Genomic DNA, 23,617 nt, shown 5'->3' with positions numbered 1-23,617 from the left:
TGAGTATCAACCTGCAAATCCTTACAAGAATGTCAATAGTGAGCAGGAGAGATTCCTGGTAAGCCATGTGTTGGATGGAAGGTCAGAACCTCTACCATCACTATCTATACAGCCAGACTACAAAATGCATGTAAAAGTATATGTTGCCACAGCAACTTGATCTCCCTGAGTGAACTGTAACACACCACCACTACCATAGACATCATCTATTGGCTTTCTACAACTAACATTATAGAGCAGGGTAAGCTAAAAGTTATAACCCAACATTATAAAACTTCAGATAAAAGCAAAATACTGCGGCTGCTGGAAATCTGAAATAAGAACAGAAAATGCTGGAAAAACTCAGCAGGTCCGGCAGCATCTGTGGAGAGAGGAACAGAGTTAACATTTCAAGTCCGTATACAGATTTGAAACATTAACTCTATTTCTCTGTCCACAGATGCAGTTTTTCCAGCATTTGCTGTTTTTATTATAAAACTCTAGTCTGTTTTGATGCCATTTGAATCAGGTCAATCTCCTGTTACTCATTTCCAGTTGTACAATATATTGTAACTCAATGACCATCCCCCCATCGCTGTTTGAATAAGTGTTTGCACCATATGTCACTGAAACATTAAAAAAATTAAGAAGATTAAAGGTTAACCCTGCTCGGTGCTGCATTAAGTCAACCCAATGGCAGTGGTAGCAGAAAACTAAAGGTTGTGCCATGCAGCGCAACTCTAAAGCTGGTCTAAGACCTGTAGACTATGCTGGGGTAAAATGAATATGGCCCATTTCCTGATCATTGGTCATCAATTCCCACTACAAATGTCAATGTGTAGAAGTTCAATGAGAAGATAAGTGGGTTTCACTGTCCAGTCTCCCATGCCTGTGCAGCCTACCAACATACATTATCCATGGGCACATCTTTTGCTTCTTTCCTTGTCCCATTTGCCTGGCGCAACCATCCCTTTTGTCATTTAGTCACCCCTGACTTCCGGCCTATCATAGACCTTCCCGCTGGTTTTATTCTTTATCCTCCATCCTCCTTTATCCTCCGACTCTGCAATTGTTTAAGAACTGTTACTCTCTAACTTCTTCCAGGTCTGAGGAGAGGTCATCATCCTGAAACGTTCATTCTGCTTCTCCATACACGGATGCTGCCTGATCTGCTGAGTGCTTCCATTATTTTCTGTCTTTAACCTCATTATCCTGACTTGAACATGAAGAAGAGTTGCCTGGGCACAATACTGTGGGCTGTGCATACGGAGCACCAATTCATAAAATATTTCCCAACGGCCATTCATCAATGTTCCAAAAACAATGTTGCAATAAAGAGCTGTTGTTTGCAATACTTATAAAACAATCAGTCAGGTATTTACATTCAGATGCTCAACAATTAATTTGCACAAGCATTGCCAACAATACAATGAAAAGAGCTGCAACAACCATAAATCAGCTGGGCTCACAGACACACACAAGTTTGCGAAGGAAACCATTCCAATTCCAAAAACAAAACAGTTGCTGGAAACCTGAAACAAAAACAGAAAATGCCAGAAATGCTCAGCAGGCCAGGCAGCATCTGTGGAGCGAGAAAGAGTTAACAAATGAAAGGTCATCAACCCAAAACATTAACACACTCTCTCTCTCTCTTCCCAGATGCTGCCTGGCCTGCAGGTTATTTCCAGCCTTATCTATTCATATTTCACATTTCGATTCCAATTCAATTCAGGCTCTTTCCCGCTCATGTTCACCTCAAAAAGCTAACTTCTGAAATGGGCCTGGCATCATTCTGATCTGAAAGTTGCAGCTTTATGCATGATGTAAAGAGATAGACAGTGTCAATGATGATGCTTTTATTGCAATTGCTAGAACAGAGGTTGCACACGCTATCCACCATGACCCTACAAGTGGAAAACGTCACTGTGAATGCTGAAGTCAGTAAGACAGTACTAGACTTGCACAATATGTTGTTGTAGTTGCAAAAGTAATAGAAACTCCTTAGGTCTCTAGGCCACAACAGAGCCCCAGCAGATAAACACATGGAGTAGGGAGGGGTTGAAGGCAATGCAATCTGGTTCTTTCAGAACACCACCCAGTTTTTTTCTATCTTACTATTTCCCAGCATGGAAGGATTAATGGACAAGTCATCCAAAGGTGTTCCCACACATCATGGGGACACCTGGAGTAGTTCCCAGCTTATGCTGCGAACTCTTCAATTTCTACCCTACCAAAGCTTCAGCAGGACTCTCACCAGGTAAGACCCCTTGACATCTTTTGAGAGACTCCAAACTTTACGAACATACCCCTACCCTGCCCCGACCTCCCCCTCCTCACAACCCAGAAGGGATCAGTTATCTACTGTCTTGAGCAAGAAAGGTTCATTTTGGAGCTGAAAGCTGCTGCACCACCTCCTCAAGAGCAACTCGGGATGGGCAATAAATGCTTGTCTTGCCAGCAATGCCAATATCCAGAGAATGGATTAAAATAAAATGGTTGAAATATTAGTCAGCAATAACTCAGTTGAAATCTTCCAGCTTTTAAAATTTATGGCTAAAGTTTCATGCAAAAAGATTTACTACAAAGTTTTTATATTTGAAGCCAGCTCCGTTGTGGCTCAAGTTATTGATCGCTTCATTCGGCATGTCAGAACCAGGAGAGTTAAAATTATAATCTATAGTGAGATTGGAAACATGAAATGTTTGTGCATGTTAAAAGTGTCTTATTTTAGAAAGGGCACAGGGTCTGTGGGGCTGGATTAAGCCCAGGCCCAGTGGGATAGGTTAAAGCCTCCTAGAAAGAAGCAAGCAACACCACTGAAGTTTCTGGAAGGCATACGTTCAAGGAGTGCATGTTTTAAAAATGAGGTAAAAAAAACTGGTGTTAAGATTTTTGTTCACTTATGGTCAGTAACAAGTCTAATTGAGAATGAGAATTTAATCCTAAACACTGGCAAAATTCCTGCGATCCTATCTAATAAAAATAGAATTTGACTTATTCTGTCACTATAATCAAGTGATCCAGGTTATAGGAAGCATAGGCAACGATGCACAAGTACTTCAGAGACTTAAAATAACCTTTGCACTGCTAAGGTTAAGGGAAGGCTCATTTATAAGGCACCCCAAATCAAAAATAATGAATTAAGTGAGGCAATTTGAGATATTTTAACATGGTGAGGTGCTGTAAAAACTCTACAATTTTAAAGATTATTGACTTAATGGGGAAACTTGCAACATCTACTTTTGCATTGCAAATAAAGTCAAAATTAAAATTCAAGAGGTAAGGAGTACACTGTGACCCGCTCTAGTGCAATCCACGTGGTCTGGATCTCAAGGCTGCATTATTGTTGAGACAGCGTTATTTCACAGCTGGTGCCTGGTGTCCAATCTTGATTCCAGCAGTGCCAGGCCTAACTGGTGCATATCCCTACAGTTTCCAGTCTTCATACTCCAAAATAAATGAATAATGCAGGTGCTAAAATCAACTAAATAATTAAATGGCTGCTGTTAATTATTCTTTTTTTAAAAGTAGGTGGCTGTGATCATAGTGGAAGGGAGCCTGTGGCCACACTTGTAGGATGATAATTTTGGGGTTCAAGATGGACCCGCATTATACCGAGTTCCATGTTACAACGGGGCCTGAGAATATTACATTAAAATACTTGATTAAGGACATGGGCAGGAGTCCCTTTCCAATTTAGCTCTTTTTCCAACCACCTCCCACCACTCACCCGCGCCCCCCCCACCGCACCCCCCCTACCCCACCCCACCTACCCCCACCCCGCCCCCCACACACTTCTGCGGTTTTTGTTGATTCTTTGCTAGAATGTAATTTCAAGGGGGACCTCAAGAGAGGGACTGGACCAATAACCATGGACTGTGTTCCAAACTGTCCAACTCTATTCCCCCCTCTCCAACCACTGGCCCAGTAGAAAACATTCGGTGCAACAGAGGTCTGACGAAGGCCTGCACACTGATTTTAAGGACCTTTGACTTCATGTTTTCAACGCTTGCCTCAAAATGTTATTTGTAACTTGGACTCACTTTAATTTGGAAGATGTTGAACTTGATTTGCAAAGTCATTGCAAATTCCTCTAGGTTGTAACACCGCGATCGATTTTAACCCAAAGTGGTTATCTCACAGGAATGGGGCAAGGCAAAGTGCTCAGTGCTGGCTGAAATTTCAGGCTCAAGGATATTTTTATTCCCAAGGCTCACTTAAATGCTGGAAAAAAACAAGAATTGAGACACACTGTGGTTGGTAGCAGGAGAAAATTGGATGATAATTGCCGGCTTGCTCGCTTAGAAGTGAGAAGAAGGGAGAACATTTTGGAAGAATCTCGTAGGAGGAACAGGTAGGTGAAGTGTTCAATGGTTCTGTATTGGATTATGTGAGTCTGGTGCCTAATCTATGTTCACTGTGCTTGATTGGTTAAGCTTGGATGTGGACTCAAAGCAAAGTAAATGCATCACAGAAGCTACTGGAGCCAGAGCTGAATTGTGGAGTAGACATTTTAAAGCACAGTAAATAAAATCTGTTACACACATAGGAACTGGTGTCATCTCTGCATAGGTCCCTGATATAAAATAGACAACAGTGAGTACCAAAGCAGGGGCACGTAAAGCTGTGAGTTGCCTTTTGGGGCTCAGAGGAATATTCATGTTCTACCTTCCCCCACAAAGTAAGTGCTTTCACTTACCTGGAGGACCTCCCTATTCCCACCCTCGGTTTGAGGGGATGGCAACTTCCTGACTCCAATCAATGTGCCAAATGGGGTCCTACTGATGCCATAAGACACCAATTGGCATTTCTGTTCCAGACTGAGTCAGGTGAGCCCATCATCCAACGTCAAAACTAGCGGCCTTAAAACCGGAGATCGGTGCGAGCGGAACAGAAAATGGAGCCTCCCCACTGTGTTCCTGCTGAGAGGCAGAATTAAAATCCGCCCTGCTCCCTAACTACTTTTGGTTGTGCGGTGTAGTCAACAGTGTTATTCTTGGCATAAAAGCAAATTGTGTACTGGGATGTTTACTGTCCAGCAAGCATAAACTCAAGATAACAGATCTCGCCACACAGCATTTTACTGGAGGCTTGCTCCTCTAATCTGGGTTAGATCAACAGTACTTTGGAATGAATTTCCCGAACACATGAATCCTGTACTTTATTTGACATTGAACATTACAAAACAGAAGGGACTGGATGTATATGAAGATCACGCCACTATGTACTTCCCCCCACTTTTTCTCAAATCAGCCAATCCGCAAAGGGTTTAAGGACAAGGTCAGTGGACAGAGATAAATGAGGCTTCAAATCAGTTAGATTCAATCATGTAGATTCTGTATGGTGTTCTGAAAGGTAAGGGTAGGTTTTAACATCCTCTGCTGGCCAGAACCTGTTCCTTTCCATTGAAGCCAGTATTACTCTCCATTAACTTCAATGCAGATTGAAGTCGGAAAGGGTGGTTACCTGTGTGGGACCCAATCCTGCCAGTTTTCTGACTAGCAGGTAAGGGTAAAATTACCCCCGCTGAAGTTAATGGCCCAGCAATTAAAATCTACCCTGAGTCTTTGTCATAAAAAGACCGTAAAGAAAGGCGGGCTTTAAAACACAGGACATGAATTGTATTGCACCAAGACTTAGCACCATATTAGCTCCACCTGACCGCGTTGACAGGATGGGACTGATTTTTCTTCTACCAGCTCCTGCCATGTCCTAATGGAGATTATGGGCAGAATATTGACCTCGGCGGGCAGTACATGCCCGACCCAGCAGAGCGTAAATTAACGCAGGATGACGTAGGGCAAGCATCCCGACGTCATCACATAGTCCCGCAATATTTTGTTCGGCAGGCGCACGCTCACCGACAATTAAAAGGCCTATTAAGGCCATTAAAAAAGTTAATTAACTTCAAATTTACACTGTCCGTCCAACCTTACAGTTGACGGGCAGGCGAAAACGCCAAGCAGCCTTTGCACTTTCCACAGGCAGAGTGAGGTTTCCTAAAACAAATAAAAATAAGATACAAATTTCACACTTGAATTAAAAACATGCCCCTGCTCATGTGACAGAGTCACATGGAGGGACATGTTTTATGACATTTTTATTCTCTTCATTACTTTTTTTTAAAACAGCGCTTCATCTCCCTGAGGTGGCTCCGTGCCTCAGGGAGGTTGAACCCCTCTTTCGCGCGCATGCGCAAAGTTCGCACTAGGCCTGCTCGCCCTCCTCCCCTCGCCCGCACGGGCACCACTGAGCGCTGCCGCTCACGTTCCACACTGGGTGGGCCTTAAGTGGCCCGCCAGCATAAAATCGTGGTGCGGTGCCAATCTTGGGTGGCAGTCGGGCACCCGCCTCCGCCGAGCATCCCCTGCCAAGGGCAAAATTCTGCCCTATGAGGTGAAAGTTGGTAAGCATTGGGGCATAAAGCTGGCAGAAAGCATCCTGACTTAGGGACGGGACAGCCTGCACTCCATCAACTTTTGAGATGCTGCTAAAGATTCCATGGCATTATTTCGAATAAGAGACCTCCCACTACCATCACCCCAACCCACCCCCACCACATTCTGGCTAATATTCATCTCTCATCCCACACCACTGAAACAAGGACTGAATTCACCTTTCAAGCACGCAGCATTCAAACCAGTTGTGGTGCCTCCAAAACTGGCTGAGATTAATAATCTCAGCATGGATCAGAGATCATTGAGTCAGTCCCACCGTGCATGGTGCATTTCTGGCCTGACAGAGGATCCATCTATTCTTCATTGCGTACAACAGATTGACTTGGCATTTGCACAAATAAACAGCAAAACCAAATAAACACATTCTTCCACATTCCTTTATTCCCATATTGGCCACTGGTTCATATCCTGGCCGTTCTCTATTGACCTTGCCCTTTAATCCCAGCCATCTGACAGCAGTGCGACTGCCAAAACCCATCAACAGATTCCCAAAATGTCCAAATTTGCCTGAAGGGAATGAAAGCCCGGCAACCGTGTGATTTGCTAGTTTTTAGATCTAGAAGCAATACAGTGGGGGAGAAAAAGATTAACAGCATGGTGACACTGATCGAAGGAAAATAACTCACTGATGAGACATGCAGTGCCAAGTCTGGCTGCATTTACCCTAATCTGAATGGAGCATGTGGGAAATGTGTTGGAAATGGGTATGCACGAACATTTTCTGAAACTTCATGTCACACAAGGTCTGGCTTTCTGTTCACAGCTGATAGCAAAGGTTCTCATCTTCACTCCGTGTACTTTTGTATGAGAGTCAAAGGAGCTAAGAGATATGGGGAGAGCAGGCAAGGGCTTGGAGTTAAGGCCACAGTCAGATCAGCCATGATCTCACTAAATGGCTCGAAGGGCCGAATGGCCTACTCCTGCTCCCATTTCTTATGTTCTTATGTCAGGCAGAGAGCTCCTCTTCCTTTTCCAATTTTTACAGGCAGATCATGCCAGGTTTCCAACCCTCCAGGACAGGCCTGGAGCCTCCAGGAATTATAGGTTCATCTCTAAGACACTGTAATGAGTAACCCGGGAGGAAAAAAAATCATAGTGGCCTTAAAAAAATTTTACATTTTTTTTGTCCATATCCTTTGAACACTTTCATTGCCAATGCACAAATGAGGGCTGTTTGACTGACAGGCATCCAATCAGGTCATGAAGAGTCTCTTCAGGTTCCAATTGATGTGGGAAAGCAACCAACCAATGGCAGGAGCGTGGGGACGGGACATTTTGGGATGGAAAGTCACATGATGAGACCCCCAGGAGTACATTCAGCTGAGTAGCTAGTTATGACTAGCTGATTGCTTTTGCAGAGAGCCAGCAGGGACACGATGGGTTGAATGGCCTCCCTCTGTGTCTTAACCATTGTATGATTCTATGCTTTTAAGAATTGGCACCCCCATGTTGTTGCCAGGCCCTACTATCTTGATAAGCTACTGGACTGGCAAATGGGACTGTTTTTACAGTACCCTCATTGACTTTTCTTAAAAATAGGGGAGTATGAGTAGGATTTAACCAGTGAATGCAAGTTTGCAATGATGATTCCCTGAACAAAAGATTCTTGACCTCTATCAAAAGCCATTAGGAGAGCTACCAAATAAACTCCAGGTCATTCACCAGATGAAGGCGGTGAAAATAAGCCAGAGAGCAGGTCTACTTGAGCTTTGGACCCACCTACAAGAGATTACAGATTAAAGAACATGATAGGCAGAGGTAGTGAGGAGGTTATCGCTCTGTTCTCACAGCTGGAGAATCACCAGTGGTCTAGTTAACAGAGACAGGGAATGGAGAGAAAATATAAACTTTAAAACAAAAAACCATACTTGCTGATAGCCCAGGACCCTCCAAAACCTCTGCAATCCTCCAGCTTCTATTGCATCGCCTTTGCGTTCAGCTGCCTAGGCTCTAAGCTCTGGAATTCCACCTGTAAGCCTCTCCGCTTCGCTAACTTTCTTCTCCTTGTCATTGCTCCTTAAAGCCTACCTCTTTGACCAAGCATTTGGCTGCCTGTCCTAACATCTCCTCATGTGACTCAGTCTCCAAGCTTGTCTGACAAGGTTCCTGTGAAGCATCTTGGGACCTTTTACCACCACATCAAAAGCACTGTGCGAATACAAATTGTTGTTGTTGTTGATAAATACAGGCAAAGACTTAACAGAGTAAAATGCTGGTTAATTCAAATAGGAAGGCATAATTACTGACAGCAAATACCTGAAGTAGAGTTGCTGAACCTCTTTAGAGCTTCAAACAGTTTGTGAAAGGCTCCCATGTTGCCATCCGTTTGGCTATACAGAAGAATCTTCTTGGCATCATAAATCAGACGGGAGATGCTGCAAAGAGCAGGAAAGACACGAGTAAGAAAAACGCAGGCCAAGAGTAATCTGTTTGGTTGAGTTGCACTTGCTTTCCACAGTGAAGCTAGCACTGTGATAGCATTGACAGGCCGCGACCAAGTCGAGGCAGGTATCCGACATGAAATTCTAAGCATGTTCAATTCTGGTTCATCTCATTCTTTCAAATATTTCTACATTAGACCAGCACACACACTGACGCAATTTGGATGATCCCAGATCAAAATTCAGATCTGGTCTTTGGACAAGGACAGATCTGACGTACAAAATAGTCATTTTTGCCTACTTCCCCACGTACAAAACCAAGGGCAGAACATTACAGGGGCGGGACGCAATGCACCTCGGAAGCAAAGTCAGCCCCACCCCGCTGTCATAACATGCTGCGGGCGGAAGGGATAAGTTGGGGCATTCCCCACTGGAGAAAAAGTCCCACACTCAGGAGTGCATTAGTGAGCGCTGGCGGGACTGCAAGCAGGCCCAAGAAGGCGGCCTGTGGATCCTGAACCAGATAAGTCCAGGGTCCTGGGCAGGAAGGGTTTGGGCAGTTTAAATAAGGGAGAACCAGTAGATGTTGTGTATTTGGATTTTCAGAAAGCTTTTGATAAAGTCCCACATAAGAGCTTAGTGTACAAAATTAAAGCACATGAGACTGGGGGTAATATATTGGCATGGATTGAGAATTGGTTAGCAGACAGGAAACAGAGAGTAGGAATAAATGGGTCTTTTTTGGAATGGCAGGCAGTGACCAATGGTGTATCGCAGGCATCAGTACTTGAGCCCCAACGCTTCACAATATATATCAATGATTTGAATGAAGGAACCAAATGCAATATTTCCAAGTTTGCTGACGACACAAAACTAGGTGGGAATGTGCATGGTGAGGAGGAGGTTAAGAGGCTTCAAGGCAATTTAGACAAGTTGAGTGAGTGGGCAAATACATGGCAAATGCAGTATAATGTGGATAAATGTGAGGTTATCCACTCTGGTAGGAAAAAATGGTATTATTTAGATAATGTTGATGTACAAAGGTACCTGGGTGTCCTTGTACAGGTAAAATGCAGCCCCAAATCTCTGAGGCAAAGGGGCTAGAACCTAGCATTTATTTGCTCCTCCCTCAGGCTTTAGTCCATCAGTTGGCATTTAGCCAACTAAACAAAACACAATTTCATCCCTTATTCTTTTGTCAATATATTTGAGACACAGATAAATACCATTTGAACCAGCATCAATAGTTCAATAACTCGTTATATTTCATGAAGCTTTTGAGGGCCGGAATGTTTTCAGAGTTAAAATAGTCAAATACCTGGAAAAAAAGTGTATATTTCTGATGCCTTATTTAACTTTATCTTTGCTAAATTCACTTTGTAAGATATCTCAATTATTTAAATTAGCTTTCATAGCAAGTCAAACATTAGTGAAGTCAAATTCAGGCTAGGAAATACGTTCAATCCCCTTACCCTCTATAAGCTGGTTGAGCAAATGTGATCTTCTTAAACAGGTTCAATTTAATTGCAGGCGGCAGAATTCGCAGATCCCAGTAAGTTTGTGTTCTCACAAAACATGCACTTCGCTGGGATTTTCAAATGAAAGGGACGTGCCATTTGGTTATTCTCAAAAGAGAGGAGTTCACCATGAAGATTCTCTGCCTCACTTGTTGTTTTGTAAGCAGTTAAATCTCTTGAATCTCTTCTTTACCTCCAACTATCACTGGCCCTCTATCCAGCTCCACCTGTCCCGCCCCCCAAAAACAGCTTATATTTCACCTCATTTCTATTTTTCTTTAGTTCTGATGAAGAGTCATACGGCCTCAAAATGTTAACTCTGTCTTCCTCTCCACAGATGCTGTCAGACCTGCTGAGTTTTTCCAGCTATTTTTGCTTTTGTCTCTTGAATTTTATTATCATTTTGCTTATTAAGAAGTGTATATATATATATATATTTCTCTTCTCTCCAGGCTACTATGAGATATCCTGACCTAGCTCAGAGGAAAGAGGCAGATCGGCATCAAGGGATGGATTTCTGTTATGGGTGGCAGATAGCTTGAGTTGGGAAATTTCCTGATGTGGCAGGCCCACTTCGGTTGAAAGGGCCCTGTTGGACCCAAATTTCTGCCCCAGTAAGAAGGGGTGGGATTGAGTCTGGCCCGCCAATCCTGGAAGCAGATCCTAGGTAGCCATGGGAGTGGGGGAGTGCTGAGGCAGGCTGGTTAGAAGGCCCAGCTCAGTTCTCTAGGACTATGTCCCACTTGTATTGAAAGCAGTTAGGCCCTCCAGCCCTCACCCCTCATACCCCCTCAACCCCCACACCCACTCCCCTTGCTACCTCCATGCCCTCCAGATCTTCCATGGCCTCTCCATACCCATTCAGCCAGTAGGTTCTATACTGAACCAAGGAGCCATATCATAACAATGGCAAGTGTTGAAATGCTGAGAGATAAAACATCGATTAAGAAATCTTCTTTGAAAAAATTGCTGCTCCAAAACCCTATAAAAGCGTCAACCAGATAGGGTTATTATAGTATCAGTAGCAGAAGCTTTAACCACTTCACATCTCTTGATCTTGTCCAAATAAACATTCAGATATTGAGAACAGAAATCACAGAAAAAGGTACCTTATTATAACAATGTCCCATCAAGAAAAGAAAACACTCCATCCAGTTGTCAGAAACAGAACCTCTGCTTGGCTAATGCATTTGTGAGACTTGAGAGTTCAGCCAAGATTCATAATGAGCACATGTGGAGAACCCAGATGCCTGGTCATCTGTTTCTACTGAAACAGTTCATGGACGGCCTCATTATGAATGCTTAGTTTTGTACATATTTCATATTGGGTGAATGGGCATGGAAGGGCATGCAGGTCGTGAAAGAGGCATAAAGGCCATGGAGAGGCAGTGGCATAGTGGTATTGTCACTGAGCTAATATCCCAGCGACCCAGGGTAATGCTCTAGGGACCTGGGCTCAAATCCCGCCATGGCAGATGGGGAAATTTGAATTCAATAAAAAATCTGAGATTGAAAGTCTGATGATGCCCATGAAACCATTGTCAATTGTTGTAAAAAAAACCCATCTGGTTCACTAATGTTCTTTAGGGAAGGAAATCTGCTGCCTTTACCTGGTCTGGCCTTCATGTGTGACTCTAGACTCCAGTGGTTGACTTTCAAATGCCCTCTGAACAAGGGCAATAAATAGTAGCCTAGTCAGTGACACCCACATCCCATGAACAAGTAATAAAAAAAAATGGAGGATCATAGGGGAATGGAATCTTAGGGGGCATGGAACTTACTTGAATGATCCTGAATCCAGACTTTGGCTCATGACCTCTCTGTGGGGAGTCAGATTTCAGGAAGAGAGAAAATTTTTAAGCCAGGGAAACAGTGCTAGTTTCCCAAACTCACCTCTCACTTCTACCTTTTCACAAAATTCCTCAAACCCCACTTGCTACCTGAATTGCTTTTACCACAATGCAAAGTTTCGCAAAACATACAGACATAATTCTGTTATCCCTGATCAGGTGAGCCATTGCTTTAAGTAGGCAATTGTACAGAACATGTACCTTAATTTTATGAAGATACTGAGCTCTGCAGCCTAAGTGCCAAGATATGTTGCTTTGTCTAACATCATATACCTTAGGGTACCTAAGGTTTTAATAAGATTAGGTTAACTGCTAAATGTCAAAGTAAGTGGCCTTTATGGAACTCACAGTAAAGATATATTGGCATTAAGCATGTGAACATATATTGTGTTCATCTAGGTTCCTTCTGTGTTGCCGAATGAGCTTTCAAATCAACCACAGTTGTACACATACTAGAAGAACACATTCAGTGTAGCTATTGAGCTTAGGGAGTAACGTTAGTTTTAATGCAATATTATTAAACAGAAAAATTGCTCAATATCCTTGACACATTAAATGTTCAGCACCTTTTGGCTGTTCACATGCATGCACCAATGGCATGAACAATAACCACTGGCAGTTCAATGGACTGATATAATCACCGACTCACATCGATTTGTCAAAATTGCCGATCACTCCAGGAGATTCACCCGGCGTTGGGTAGCGGAAACACGGGTTGTTTGCATTACAAATAATGCCTTGTATCCATGGCAGAGTCCCGGCAGAAGGCATTGCCTTGTTTGGGAAGTGGCCTGAAGGAGGGAAGAAAGAAGAAATTGCAGTGACATGTTTACTTTGTGCAGAATTCATTGTGCATGTAAATTTGCCTGATTCCATTATTTCTACTCATTAAGACAGCAAGCATCCTTTAGCCTGCATTCCATCCTAAGCCAGCGCACTGCCATCGACCATCCAGGATCACGTCGTAAGTGTAGCTTGCTTGAAAAGAATAGATAACATTGTACATCTGGATTCCAAAGCTCTCCAACGCTAAAGGTTTTCCTTCCCTCAAGTCTGAGTCTACTGTGGACTAAATGATGGAGACTAATTGCTCTGATTAGTCAACAATTCTATTATTGTTGTATCATGTGGTGACAAGGTTGGTAGAAAGCAAAATAGATGGATCTTGATTTTTTTTTTAATGCAGCAGTTCCAAGGCCCCTATTTCCAGGATAATTTAAAAGCAGTGGACACCCACTCATCCCGCTTGACTGACCACCATCTTTTAGATATGACCAGCCTCCATACCGTGACTGACTGACGCTCCCAAAATCCCTCCCACACTCCCATTATCTGTTACCTTTCCTGCTACTTCTACAGGTTAGCAGAAAGTTAGTTTAGATCACTGAATGTGACAGGACAGAAGAAAGCCATTCGCCCCATCTTGCCTGTAAAAATGCTAATCCAATTAGTTCCATTCCCCATTATCCTGTAAACTGTTTCCCTACAAGTATTTATCCAATTTCCTTTTGTAAGTTATTACTGAAGCTGCTTCCAGCACCCTCTCAGGCAGTGCGCCCCAGATCACAACAACTCGGTGCAGGAAAGAAATTCTCTTCAACTCATTAAAATAAAAGCAAAATATTGCGGATGATGGAGATCCGAAATAAAAAGTGCTGGAAAAACTCAGCAGGTCAGGCAGCATCTGTGGAGAGAGAAACAGAGATAACTATTCTGAAGCAGAGTCATATTGGACTCAAAATGTTAACTCTGTTTCTCTGTCCACAGATGCTGCCAGATCTGCTGAGTTTTTCCAGCATTTTCTGTTTTGATCTCCTCCTCCTGCCTTTAGTCCTTTTGCCAATCACTTTAAATTACTTAATCTCATCAAGGGTGTAGTTGATTTATATTTTTCATGATGGTTGAAGGTAAAAAAGAGATACAGGAACAGAGTGAGTACAAGATTGGGACTACTGCTAACATAGAGGATAAATACGAACACAGATTGCCTGAGCCGAACAGCCCATATCCATAACGTAATTTCTATGGAAGTAATTATTGAGTAGTTTTAATCGAAACTCTCTCTCCCAATTAGTACAAAACTGATCATCTCAAGCCAAACAGGAAATGGGGCAGACACAAACTGGGATTAAGAGAGTGGTTGGGGCAGGCTATTAAAATTAAAACAGTAAACTATAAATGGGACTGAGGGAAGGAGAGGAAATGCAAAGTCCAAAACAAACAAACAAATCAAATCTAAGACATTCAGAAAAGAAACACAGGAATAAAAAGAAAGAAGATAATGAAATGGCTGACAGGACAGCATCTGATTTCTCAGCCACGAGCCTCTTTACAAGGTCCAAGGCAGAGAAAGGTTAAAGTTGATGGGGTGTCCAAAAAGGACCTTACAAAGTATTGTGGCATATCTGGGTCCACTGTTTCCTCTACTGCCCTTTGGTTGTGCACGTCCATTTGTTGAAATGCGCAGGCCCTTTAAGATTGCTATCCGTGTGTCTTAAAAGAACCTCGCCTTGCGAGCGACCTGTTCGCACCCCAACCCCACATCACATTCTTGATTGTTGCATGGCACACATCCACACAGATTAGAGGGGATGTCTTCTGGGTCCCTGCTAAATTCTGGACCAAACTCATGGGTATCCCATTTTGGTCATTCATCCTTCATTTTTGGATTAAAGCCCAATTGTCTAATTCGGAGATACCTGTTTCAGTGGGTATAAGCTCTTTTATCCCTTATTAGTTCAGGGTGCACAGGAAGAGTTGGTTGGTCAAATAGAGCTGATGAGGAAGTAGCAAAAACAGATAAATCTGATGCTGGAAATAAACAGCTCCCGTGAAGGACTGGTGTTAAATGAAAAATAGCAAAGTGACAAATACCCACATCTTAGCGGTTTTCCAAATCAACCTTTGAACTCAGGCTATATTCAACTCGGTCCAACATGTGCAAGGCTCTCAACACAATGATAATAGCAATATTTGTGAAGCAGACTATTTTCACACTGAAGCACCTGATTGCAATTCATCCAGAATAGGATTTTTCGCTGGGCGTGCGCCCAACACGCCTGAGCGTGAAATAAAGCACGTTGAAGTCAGCCGAGTGGGCCCGACGTCAGCGCGCACTCTCACAGTAGTTTGGTCGGGAGCCGGCAGCACACCCGCCAACAATTAATAGACCTAATAAGGCCATTCAGTTAACAATTGTTCTGAACTTTTCACTGCCATTCAACCTAATGGTTGGCGGGCAGGCCAAAAACCAAGCGGCCTTTGCGCTTTTTAGGAAACCTAATCCACGGGCGGGATGAGGTTTCCTAAAGCAAATAATTTTAAAGTAAAAATTTAACAGAGTCACATGAGGGTACATGTTTTATGCCTCAGGGGGATTATTCAGCGCTTACTCGTACGCATGCAAAGTTTGCGCTAGGTCCGATCACCCTCCTCCCACCGCCTGCACAGGCAGCACTGAGCGCTGCTGCTCGCATATCACGCTGGACTGGCCTTAATTGGCCCACCCGCGTAAAATTGCGGTGCGGTACTGATCGCAGGCAGCTTCCCCCCCACCTCCACCGTCCCACCTAGCGCCCCTGTCCAGGGCAAAATTCTGCTCCTAGTTTAAATTCCAAAACTGGCATCGCTGAGAAGACTTGTGCTCTGTCACCATTTGACCCCTTGCCATCGGGCTTTTCATTACCAGGTAGGCTTAGGCATGAAGAGAGAAATTCTTAGTGGCTCAAACCCTTTCAATTAATGAGAAACAGCCCTGCATGCTCACCTTTAACATTGCAACATGTGTCTCAGGAAGGCATATCATTTCAATCATTTTGACCAAGTTCCCGCATGCAGTTTTTAATTACGTTTAACTCTCAAAGAATGTGATTATGTTCGACTGAAGTGCACTGATGTTTAAAGTAAAATGCTGCCATCTCCCCAACCAATTTCTGATAACTGATAGTGGAGCTGAGGTCAACCATCAGTTTTTGCTTCTGTAATCTGTATCGTATCAGTTTGCTTCAATAAACTTCAGACCTAGGTCCGTCTCACACCACATGTCCTACAGAAGGCAAAGTGCTGAGACCAAGGTACAAGAACAGCATCATTGTGTTGCTGACCAGATCTACCCCAATGTAAAGAAATAACAGGCAGAAATACTGACTAGCTAATAAAATCATTAAGCTGCTGTTATTCTATGCAAGACATGTGCAAATGCCATGTGGTTCCTGCAACATGGACTTTGTGCAGCCAGCTGTCACTCAATAACTAAACATGCCGACTTAGAAAGAGAGATTTCATTTAAATTACTCTTTTCACAACTTCATGAGATCCTAAAGGACTTTACTGCCAGTAAAGTGCTTTTAGAAGAGTTGTAATGTAGGAAATGCAGAGCCAATTTGCACGCAGCAAGTTCCCATGAACAGCAATGTGATAATGATCAGATCATCTGTTTTAGCGATGTAGGTTCAGGGATAAATATTGGCCAGGACACCAAGATAATTTATATATTTTGCTTCAAAAAAGTGCCATGGGATTCTTTATGTCCTCTTATAATGGCAGACAGGGCCTTGGTTTAATGTTTCATCTGAAAGAGGGCACCTCTGAAAGTGCAGCATTTCCTTAGTACAACACTGGAATGTCAGCCTAAGTTTTATACTTAAGTCTCTGGAATGGGACCCAAACCCACAATCTTCTGTCAAAATCACACCATGGCATATTTTGCATCCAACTGAGAGAGCAGACAGAGCATAAGTTTAACATCTCATCCAAAAAAACAGCTCCTTTGACAGTGCAGCACTCGCTCAATACTGTACTGGAATATCAACATAGATTTTTGTGCTCAAGCGTCTGGGGAAGCTCTTGAACCCACAACGCTGTGACTCAGATGCAAATGTGCTACCAAATCGTGGTTAACTAATGCTCTTCAGAGCACCCGATAAAAATAGTAAGAGTCAAATTGAACGTGGACAGGAACACATGCTCCTGCTAAGTTGTGTGGGTGCACTGTAGCCTGAAAGGTACAGCTTAGGCTTTGTTCTGGGATAAATAATGCATGTGCGTGGCCGCGCAAACAATTTTAAAGAGACCACACACTATAGAAAAGGGCCCCTACAGTAACTAAATTCTTAAGGGAACATAGGCTGGGATGCAATACAGGAAAAATTGTATTGCTGCCCATTGCATGACAGACCAGAAAGATGTACGGGAGTCAAGGGAACCCACTCTGAGGACGAACAACAAGTACCCAATGTCATATAGCATGTATTGTGTCTCCACTCAAGTCCTATTTTATTCCTGCTGCAGCAACCTCCTGGATTCTCTGACATAGTAACTTCTTAATATTGGATAGGTCATAGGGGAAGGGAAACAAATGCCAATACCCATAACAGGGCACTGTTTCAGTCACGTGTGGTCCAGGCGAAAGTTCAGACAAGAGCCCCTGCAAAATGAGCTAATGATTCTGGTGCGAGCTTTAAATTATAAAGCAGTCCAAGATTTTAAAAAGAATCAAATCAGATCAGGGTGGCTCCATGGTGGTACAATACCACAGAGCAGCGAAACACAAAACTCTCGATTCCCCAGTCGCCAATCTTGGCTAAGTGAAGTGGGGAGGCATTGAGTGGTTCTAAACTCTGACCCACAATAAAATGCTGCATCGGCAAACTCACCATTTTCTGGCCTTGATGGGAGAGGGCAACTAAATTTAACGACATGTAATTCTGTGTCTACCCATGGGAAGGCCCCATATGGATGACATAAGTAAGCCTGCCACATTCTCTACAATCTGACCTGCTCCTCTCCCCAACCTCCCAACCGGGTCCTACCTCCCACCAGCCTTGTTCAATCCAAAAGGTTTGTTTGATGTTGCTGCTAGCAGCTGAGGCCCTTGTGTCAGAAGCTAGTGACATGACTACAGTGCGACGTTGATTTAAAGCTGCCTTTACAGGGAGAAGGGTGACCAAAAATAAAGACACTTTTAAACTCGCCAAAACATAGGTCAAGGAACCAAATCAACCTTTTAGCTATTACCTCGTTCCCCAGTTGCTTACAAATTCTCCTCAGGAGATTTATTAATGCTGAGTTCTATATATTGCTCGTAGCAAGATGATACTGAAATCACAAACCATCCGCCTCAGGTAAAATTAGCACGATGAGGGGTGGGAAATGAAAGAAACATGCAACTCATTTCTTGAACAGGACAGCACATTTACATGCCAGGGTGTTTAAATCTCACTGATTTAGGAGTTTGGCTCCTTGTACCCAACTTAGCTAAACTGGAGAACTGTTGTTACAATTATGGGGTTTGTAACATATTTTGGGACTGTATCTCTAAATCTAGGGTGATCAAAGGAGGTCATATGACCTGTTCAGCAGTCTGCCTGACAGTGAGGCTGGCAGTTTGACTGTTAGAGATCAAAGGAAGACTCAGATTTGTTTACTGAGAGGGAAGTGGAAGCTATTTACACTTCAAGACAACGGCCATAATCCTTAAGTACACCATGAGTACCCCAAAGTCCCTGAAAGGTGTTATAGCTATCAGGTTGTAAATAATTGTGCTTTAAACTATCTGTTTACTTCTAACAAAGATAACTAATTCATATTTCTACTTAGATACAAAGCTAATGCGTTTCACATTGATATAGGGGAGGGGGTTGAGGGGGTTATTTTTGAGAACAGATTACAGGTTTCCCTATAAGTCCCTGAAAATCACAGACAGACACCAGTTTTTTTCTAGCATGGTCTGCTGTCAACTGAGAGGTAGAGAACAGGAGATAGAAGCAGCCGCCCTGCACCTGAAGCAGAGAAAATGCTGACTCTAGTGTTCGCCATGCAGAATGTGGGTGAGAGCTCATGCTCAGGCTGAAGACTGAGTTTGTGAGGATTTAAGAGAGGCTGGAAAATTTGCCTAGCTTGGAGCTAGAGGAAGCAATCTACACAGTAACCCTCACAGTAAAAGCCAGTTCTGGAATTGGAAGTTATATGGCTGGGAAAGTAAAAAAGAAGCAACCCATTGGAAGCTGGGAACGACTGTGAACTGTTTGCCGTAACAGCTGTGATTCCATGAAGAATACAATGTGCGATAAGTAAACAGAACTGTTTATTTCCATAGTTTAAAGTATAAGCTGCCTACAGAAAGAAAACAGTATTTAGTCAATAGTGTTTCTTAAGTCATTTGTTACAGCAAAAGTTTTAAAACATGAATGCTTGACATGTCATTCTTACAGCTGTTAACTAGAAGTTCAAATTTCTTTTTAAAAGTTATCGATCTCTATGGAGATTATAACACCATCAAGCCAGTAACTATAATGCAGTGGGATATTTAGTCAGTCACACAATGTTCCACAGAAGGAAATTGTCTCCTCTAGACTCAGACACATTAAACCACAAACTAGATGCAAGTGCATGCACAACTCTTTCTGAAACAGTCAAGCAAAAGCATTTCACAATCTCAGCTCTTGACACGTTAAAGTCTAGTGAGCAAATTGTCCATGCTGCGAAGTTCACTCTGACCCAATATGAGGTTCATAGCATCTGTCTGGATTAGGCTTTACACAGCAGATCAAATCACCACATACTGGCGGGGACATAACAGATGACTCTGCACACACATTCAGTGTGATGTCACATGCTGTGTCCCACATCGTCTTTGCACAGGAGTGGACACAACAGCGAATGCCATTTTCTCTTTGCAATAAAGAACCTAACCCAAATTTAAGTGGTTTCATTTATTTTCATTTCAGTTAAGTGACGATGAAAAGGGTTTTTTTGGAATTGTTTCAAGTTAAGGGAGTATAATGCTTTGACATTTACAGATGTTTAATTTACCCAGTTTTAAAGACTGAAATAATAATTTCAAAATTTTTAACAAAAATTTGAAGTTTACAATTGAAAATTATTTTACTGTCATTGTCAGCAGCGGGAGATGAAACAGATTTCCCTTAGCATTATGCTTGTTCACTGGTTAACTTGCCTTTAGATTTCACTGAGTTAGAAATAAAAATAATACAATACAAGATAGGAACTGCCCAAATATTATCCCATTAGCATGGTAGATGGCACAGGTAGAATCAAGGTTTTTTTTATTTAGGGCAAAAGATTCAATGTAAGTATGAAATGCATGACTAGAGTGCAAACAATCTAGTACAGTACAGGTTGAATATATTTGAGTTGCAAAGGCAGTAGAATGTGATTAACACTTACATTCATGTTGCTCATATGGTGGATAGGAGAGTCGCACAGAGATCAATATAAAGAACAGGAAAAGGGGCCATGCTACCTCAATCAGCAGCTGAAACTGAAAAAGTAAAAGACAATATTACAATTATGAAACAGAAGCTTTCTTTAAAGATCATATGCAAGATGGTCCACTTTATACTAAAATTTCTTACACCTCTAACTGAAGAACTTGTATTATTTTCCCACATTTCCCTTGTTCAATGGTTGTTTTTCCCACACAGGCTTTTCTCCCCACATGACCTCTTCTGAAGGAACGGTCTATACTAAGGGATGGCTGAAAAGGAGGTGACAGGTCACAACGTATTTCTTCCAAGTGTTCCTCATGTGAGCTTTAACTAGTGAACTCTTGCAGTCAACCAAGCCAAACCTTGTTTCCATTTAATGTCCAAACATAAACATTTCCCACAGGGCTCATTGGAGAGGAACAAGGACTTCAGGGTTGTCACCCCAACATTTTAGCCTGGGGATATATGGCCAATTTTAGTGCCTGACTGCCGCCTAAACAGATAGAACCCAACGTCATTCTAGTTTGACTTGGAGGGACACTGAGCAACACATCCTCCATATGGAAATTAGTTTCTACATTGTCTTAAATGTGTGACGAGATGAATTATGGCTATAAGTTATGATTAGGATTTAATATATGATTACTAACTAGACTCTGACAAATATGCTTCCCTTGGCATAGTCAGTTTGAAAACACTTCAAAATTGCACAATAATCTTACTTCCAGAAGAGTCTTCACTTTTAATATGATTACAGGAAGTTCAGTTCACTGCATATTAAATTCCAATATTGTGTTCTATTAAACATTAATTCACCGCAGGATGCAAATGCAATATTATACAGATGGGCCATGCTGAGAAGGTCAGTTGATTCAGACAACTGGCCAGTATGCTCAGTAAGGTTTTAATAAATAGCCTCCCATTGTATCACTGGATGTAATGAAGAAATAAGATGGTAATCTCCATTTAAGAAAATAAAGGCTAAATAAAGTTTTGGGTATGAATAGAACAGGTTTTCTCATAAAACTTACGCTAATACTTCATCCATCTGACGTAAAACAAGAAAATAGAGTAACATAGCATCACTGCAGTCCTCTTGCTTCCAATTATATCAAGAATAAAAATCAAATACAATGAGCATGATATTTTTCAATAGATCCTGTCTTTGTCAGGGAGTAGTTTTTACAACCAGGCACAATAGGAAACAAAGAAAATAAGCACCAAAAAGGTTTGAACAACTATCCCATATAGTGATAAAAGCAAAGTACTGCGGATGCTGGAAATCTGAAACAAAAACAGAAAATGCTGGAAAAATTCAGCAGGTCTAACAGCGTCTGTGGAAAGAGAAACAGAGTTGATGTTTCGAGTCCATATGACCCTTCCTCAGAGCTCTGAGGTTTTTTCAGCATTTTCTGTTTTTGTATCCTATATAGTGCTTGGTTGTTCCAGCTCGTTTGTACCCTGAAATGAAAGTTGTGGCTCCTTAAAATGATCACATACAACTGTAAAATGAGATGCTCTACACCCAGTGTCCTTCTTTGACAGCAATCTGAGTCTTGTACTTAATTCTATTCGGTTCTAAGTAGTTTTCTGCATTTGGCAAATTTGATTGAATGTTCAAATCACCTTTTTTTCTTACTTATTTGTTCACAGGATGTGGGCGTTGCTGACTAGGCCAGCATTTATTGCCCATGTTTAATTGCCCTTGAGAAGATGGTGGTGAGCCGCCTTTTTGAACCGCTGCAGTCCATATGGCGTAGGTACACTCACAATGCAAGTAATCCCTCTCTAAATAAAATGGAAAATTATTTCTAAGCGTAGTATCGATCAGCTGCATTAATTGACATCCAATCAATTGTAAGTTGCTCTTGTTACTGAAATAGCACGTAAAAATATCTAAAATTAAAATAGGGTGTTCTGTCCACTTTAAACAGTCAGACTTCAAATCAAAAGGCCACCTGACAGCTCACTGCTCAACTCTGAGGCATTAAACCCTATAACCAAAATCTATCACCTTTAACTTTGTTGTGTTCTTAATAGAAAGTGAAGCGAGAACTCACGTTAAGTCAGCTGGGTTATCAGCAGTATAATTTTATTTCCAGATGTTAGATCTACTCCTCTACCCCATTTGCCTGAGGCAATCAGATTGAAGGAACCACACTGAGCCCTGCAGGGTCTAAACCAGGAAGTGTAAATTTAAATATTAAATTTAATGTCAGATCAAGTATGGGAAATTAAATAAAGAAAGGGAAGGAAAAATGGAGTTGAGAGAGCGAGAAACGGAGATAAAAGGCAGATAGAAAAAGTCAAAATATATATATTTTAAATCTCCAAAAATAATTATAATTGTAAAGGAATGAGACTCCATACTTTTAAAATTAAATTTTTACTGCCAGAGAGGTTGCTTCACAATAGCTAAGCTTTATCACATCATTAAAAAAATCACCTACCAGTCTAATTGTCCAGTTATAACTTTTTCTGGCAAGTTTAACAGGTACTTATCATGTCAGTACTTCAAATTCCCTCCCTTAATATATTCAAATGCTAAATCTCTCAGTGAGATGCTGTTAGGGTGAGGTTTCTAAAAGAGCAGGGCAACTTGGACAGCAACTTCAAGGTTTCTATGTTTGAGTGCGCATGCATAGACTCTGGGAAGTTGCTGAATAATTTACTCCTGAAAAATGGTGAATGCTGACAGCATTTTATCACAAAACATGGATGATTAAGTTAGGGTCTGTCATTCCACTTGACTTGCCCCTCTTTACTTCTGAAAGGTTCATTGCAACGGGAAAAGGAGAAGGCAGTGCAGCCTGACAAGATGCAGACAGACGACACTGTAGAATCTGGGATAAAGGTCATTGTCAAGATTTTTACTGCATAATAAAAGATCCTTTGTCCTTTTACAGCTGTTACAAATGTCATGGTTACAGACTTTGATGCAAGATAAACTGAAACTTATTCCGCGCATCACAGTCAATGCCAAAGTTCTGATTCTTTAAGGAATCACGCAGAACAATAACTAATCATGTAGAAATGTTTTTAGATTGACTGGAGCCTTCAGATCATAAAAGGAAGTGAGAGCAATTTCAAAATGAAGAGCTTAAATTCCATTAAGACGACATGGTGCCAAACTTTGATTTAATTTATCGGGAAGAGAAAAAACACTTTTCAAAATATATTTTAAAAATATATATTTCAGTGTTA

General features: G+C 41.9%; 1 protein-coding gene and 1 long non-coding RNA gene across 3 annotated transcripts in view; one reads left to right on the top strand and one right to left on the bottom strand.

Moving 5' to 3' along the window:
* The window catches only part of LOC121277075 (phospholipid-transporting ATPase ABCA1-like), a 164,167-nt gene that overhangs the window by 116,020 nt on the left and 24,530 nt on the right, over positions 1-23,617 (bottom strand). The window contains exons 3-5 of one of the 2 annotated variants that reach the window (XM_041186029.1): positions 20,373-20,466; positions 12,835-12,976; positions 8,694-8,812 (exon numbers count right to left, since the gene is read on the bottom strand). In XM_041186029.1, the coding sequence (XP_041041963.1) occupies positions 8,694-8,812; positions 12,835-12,976; positions 20,373-20,466 (355 nt within the window). Of the gene's footprint in view, positions 1-8,465; positions 8,586-8,693; positions 8,813-12,834; positions 12,977-20,372; positions 20,467-23,617 lie in introns of those variants that run through there. The other variant, XM_041186030.1, reaches the window with a different exon arrangement.
* LOC121277078 lies at positions 2,144-22,111 on the top strand. The gene is made up of 4 exons (XR_005942805.1): positions 2,144-2,236; positions 4,191-4,333; positions 20,630-20,732; positions 22,067-22,111. It is a non-coding gene; the product is annotated as an uncharacterized LOC121277078 (long non-coding RNA).

The sequence above is a fragment of the Carcharodon carcharias genome, chromosome 4 (assembly GCF_017639515.1).
Source record: "Carcharodon carcharias isolate sCarCar2 chromosome 4, sCarCar2.pri, whole genome shotgun sequence".
Classification (NCBI taxonomy): domain Eukaryota; kingdom Metazoa; phylum Chordata; class Chondrichthyes; order Lamniformes; family Lamnidae; genus Carcharodon; species Carcharodon carcharias.
This window is presented reverse-complemented; position numbering and strand designations above follow the sequence as displayed.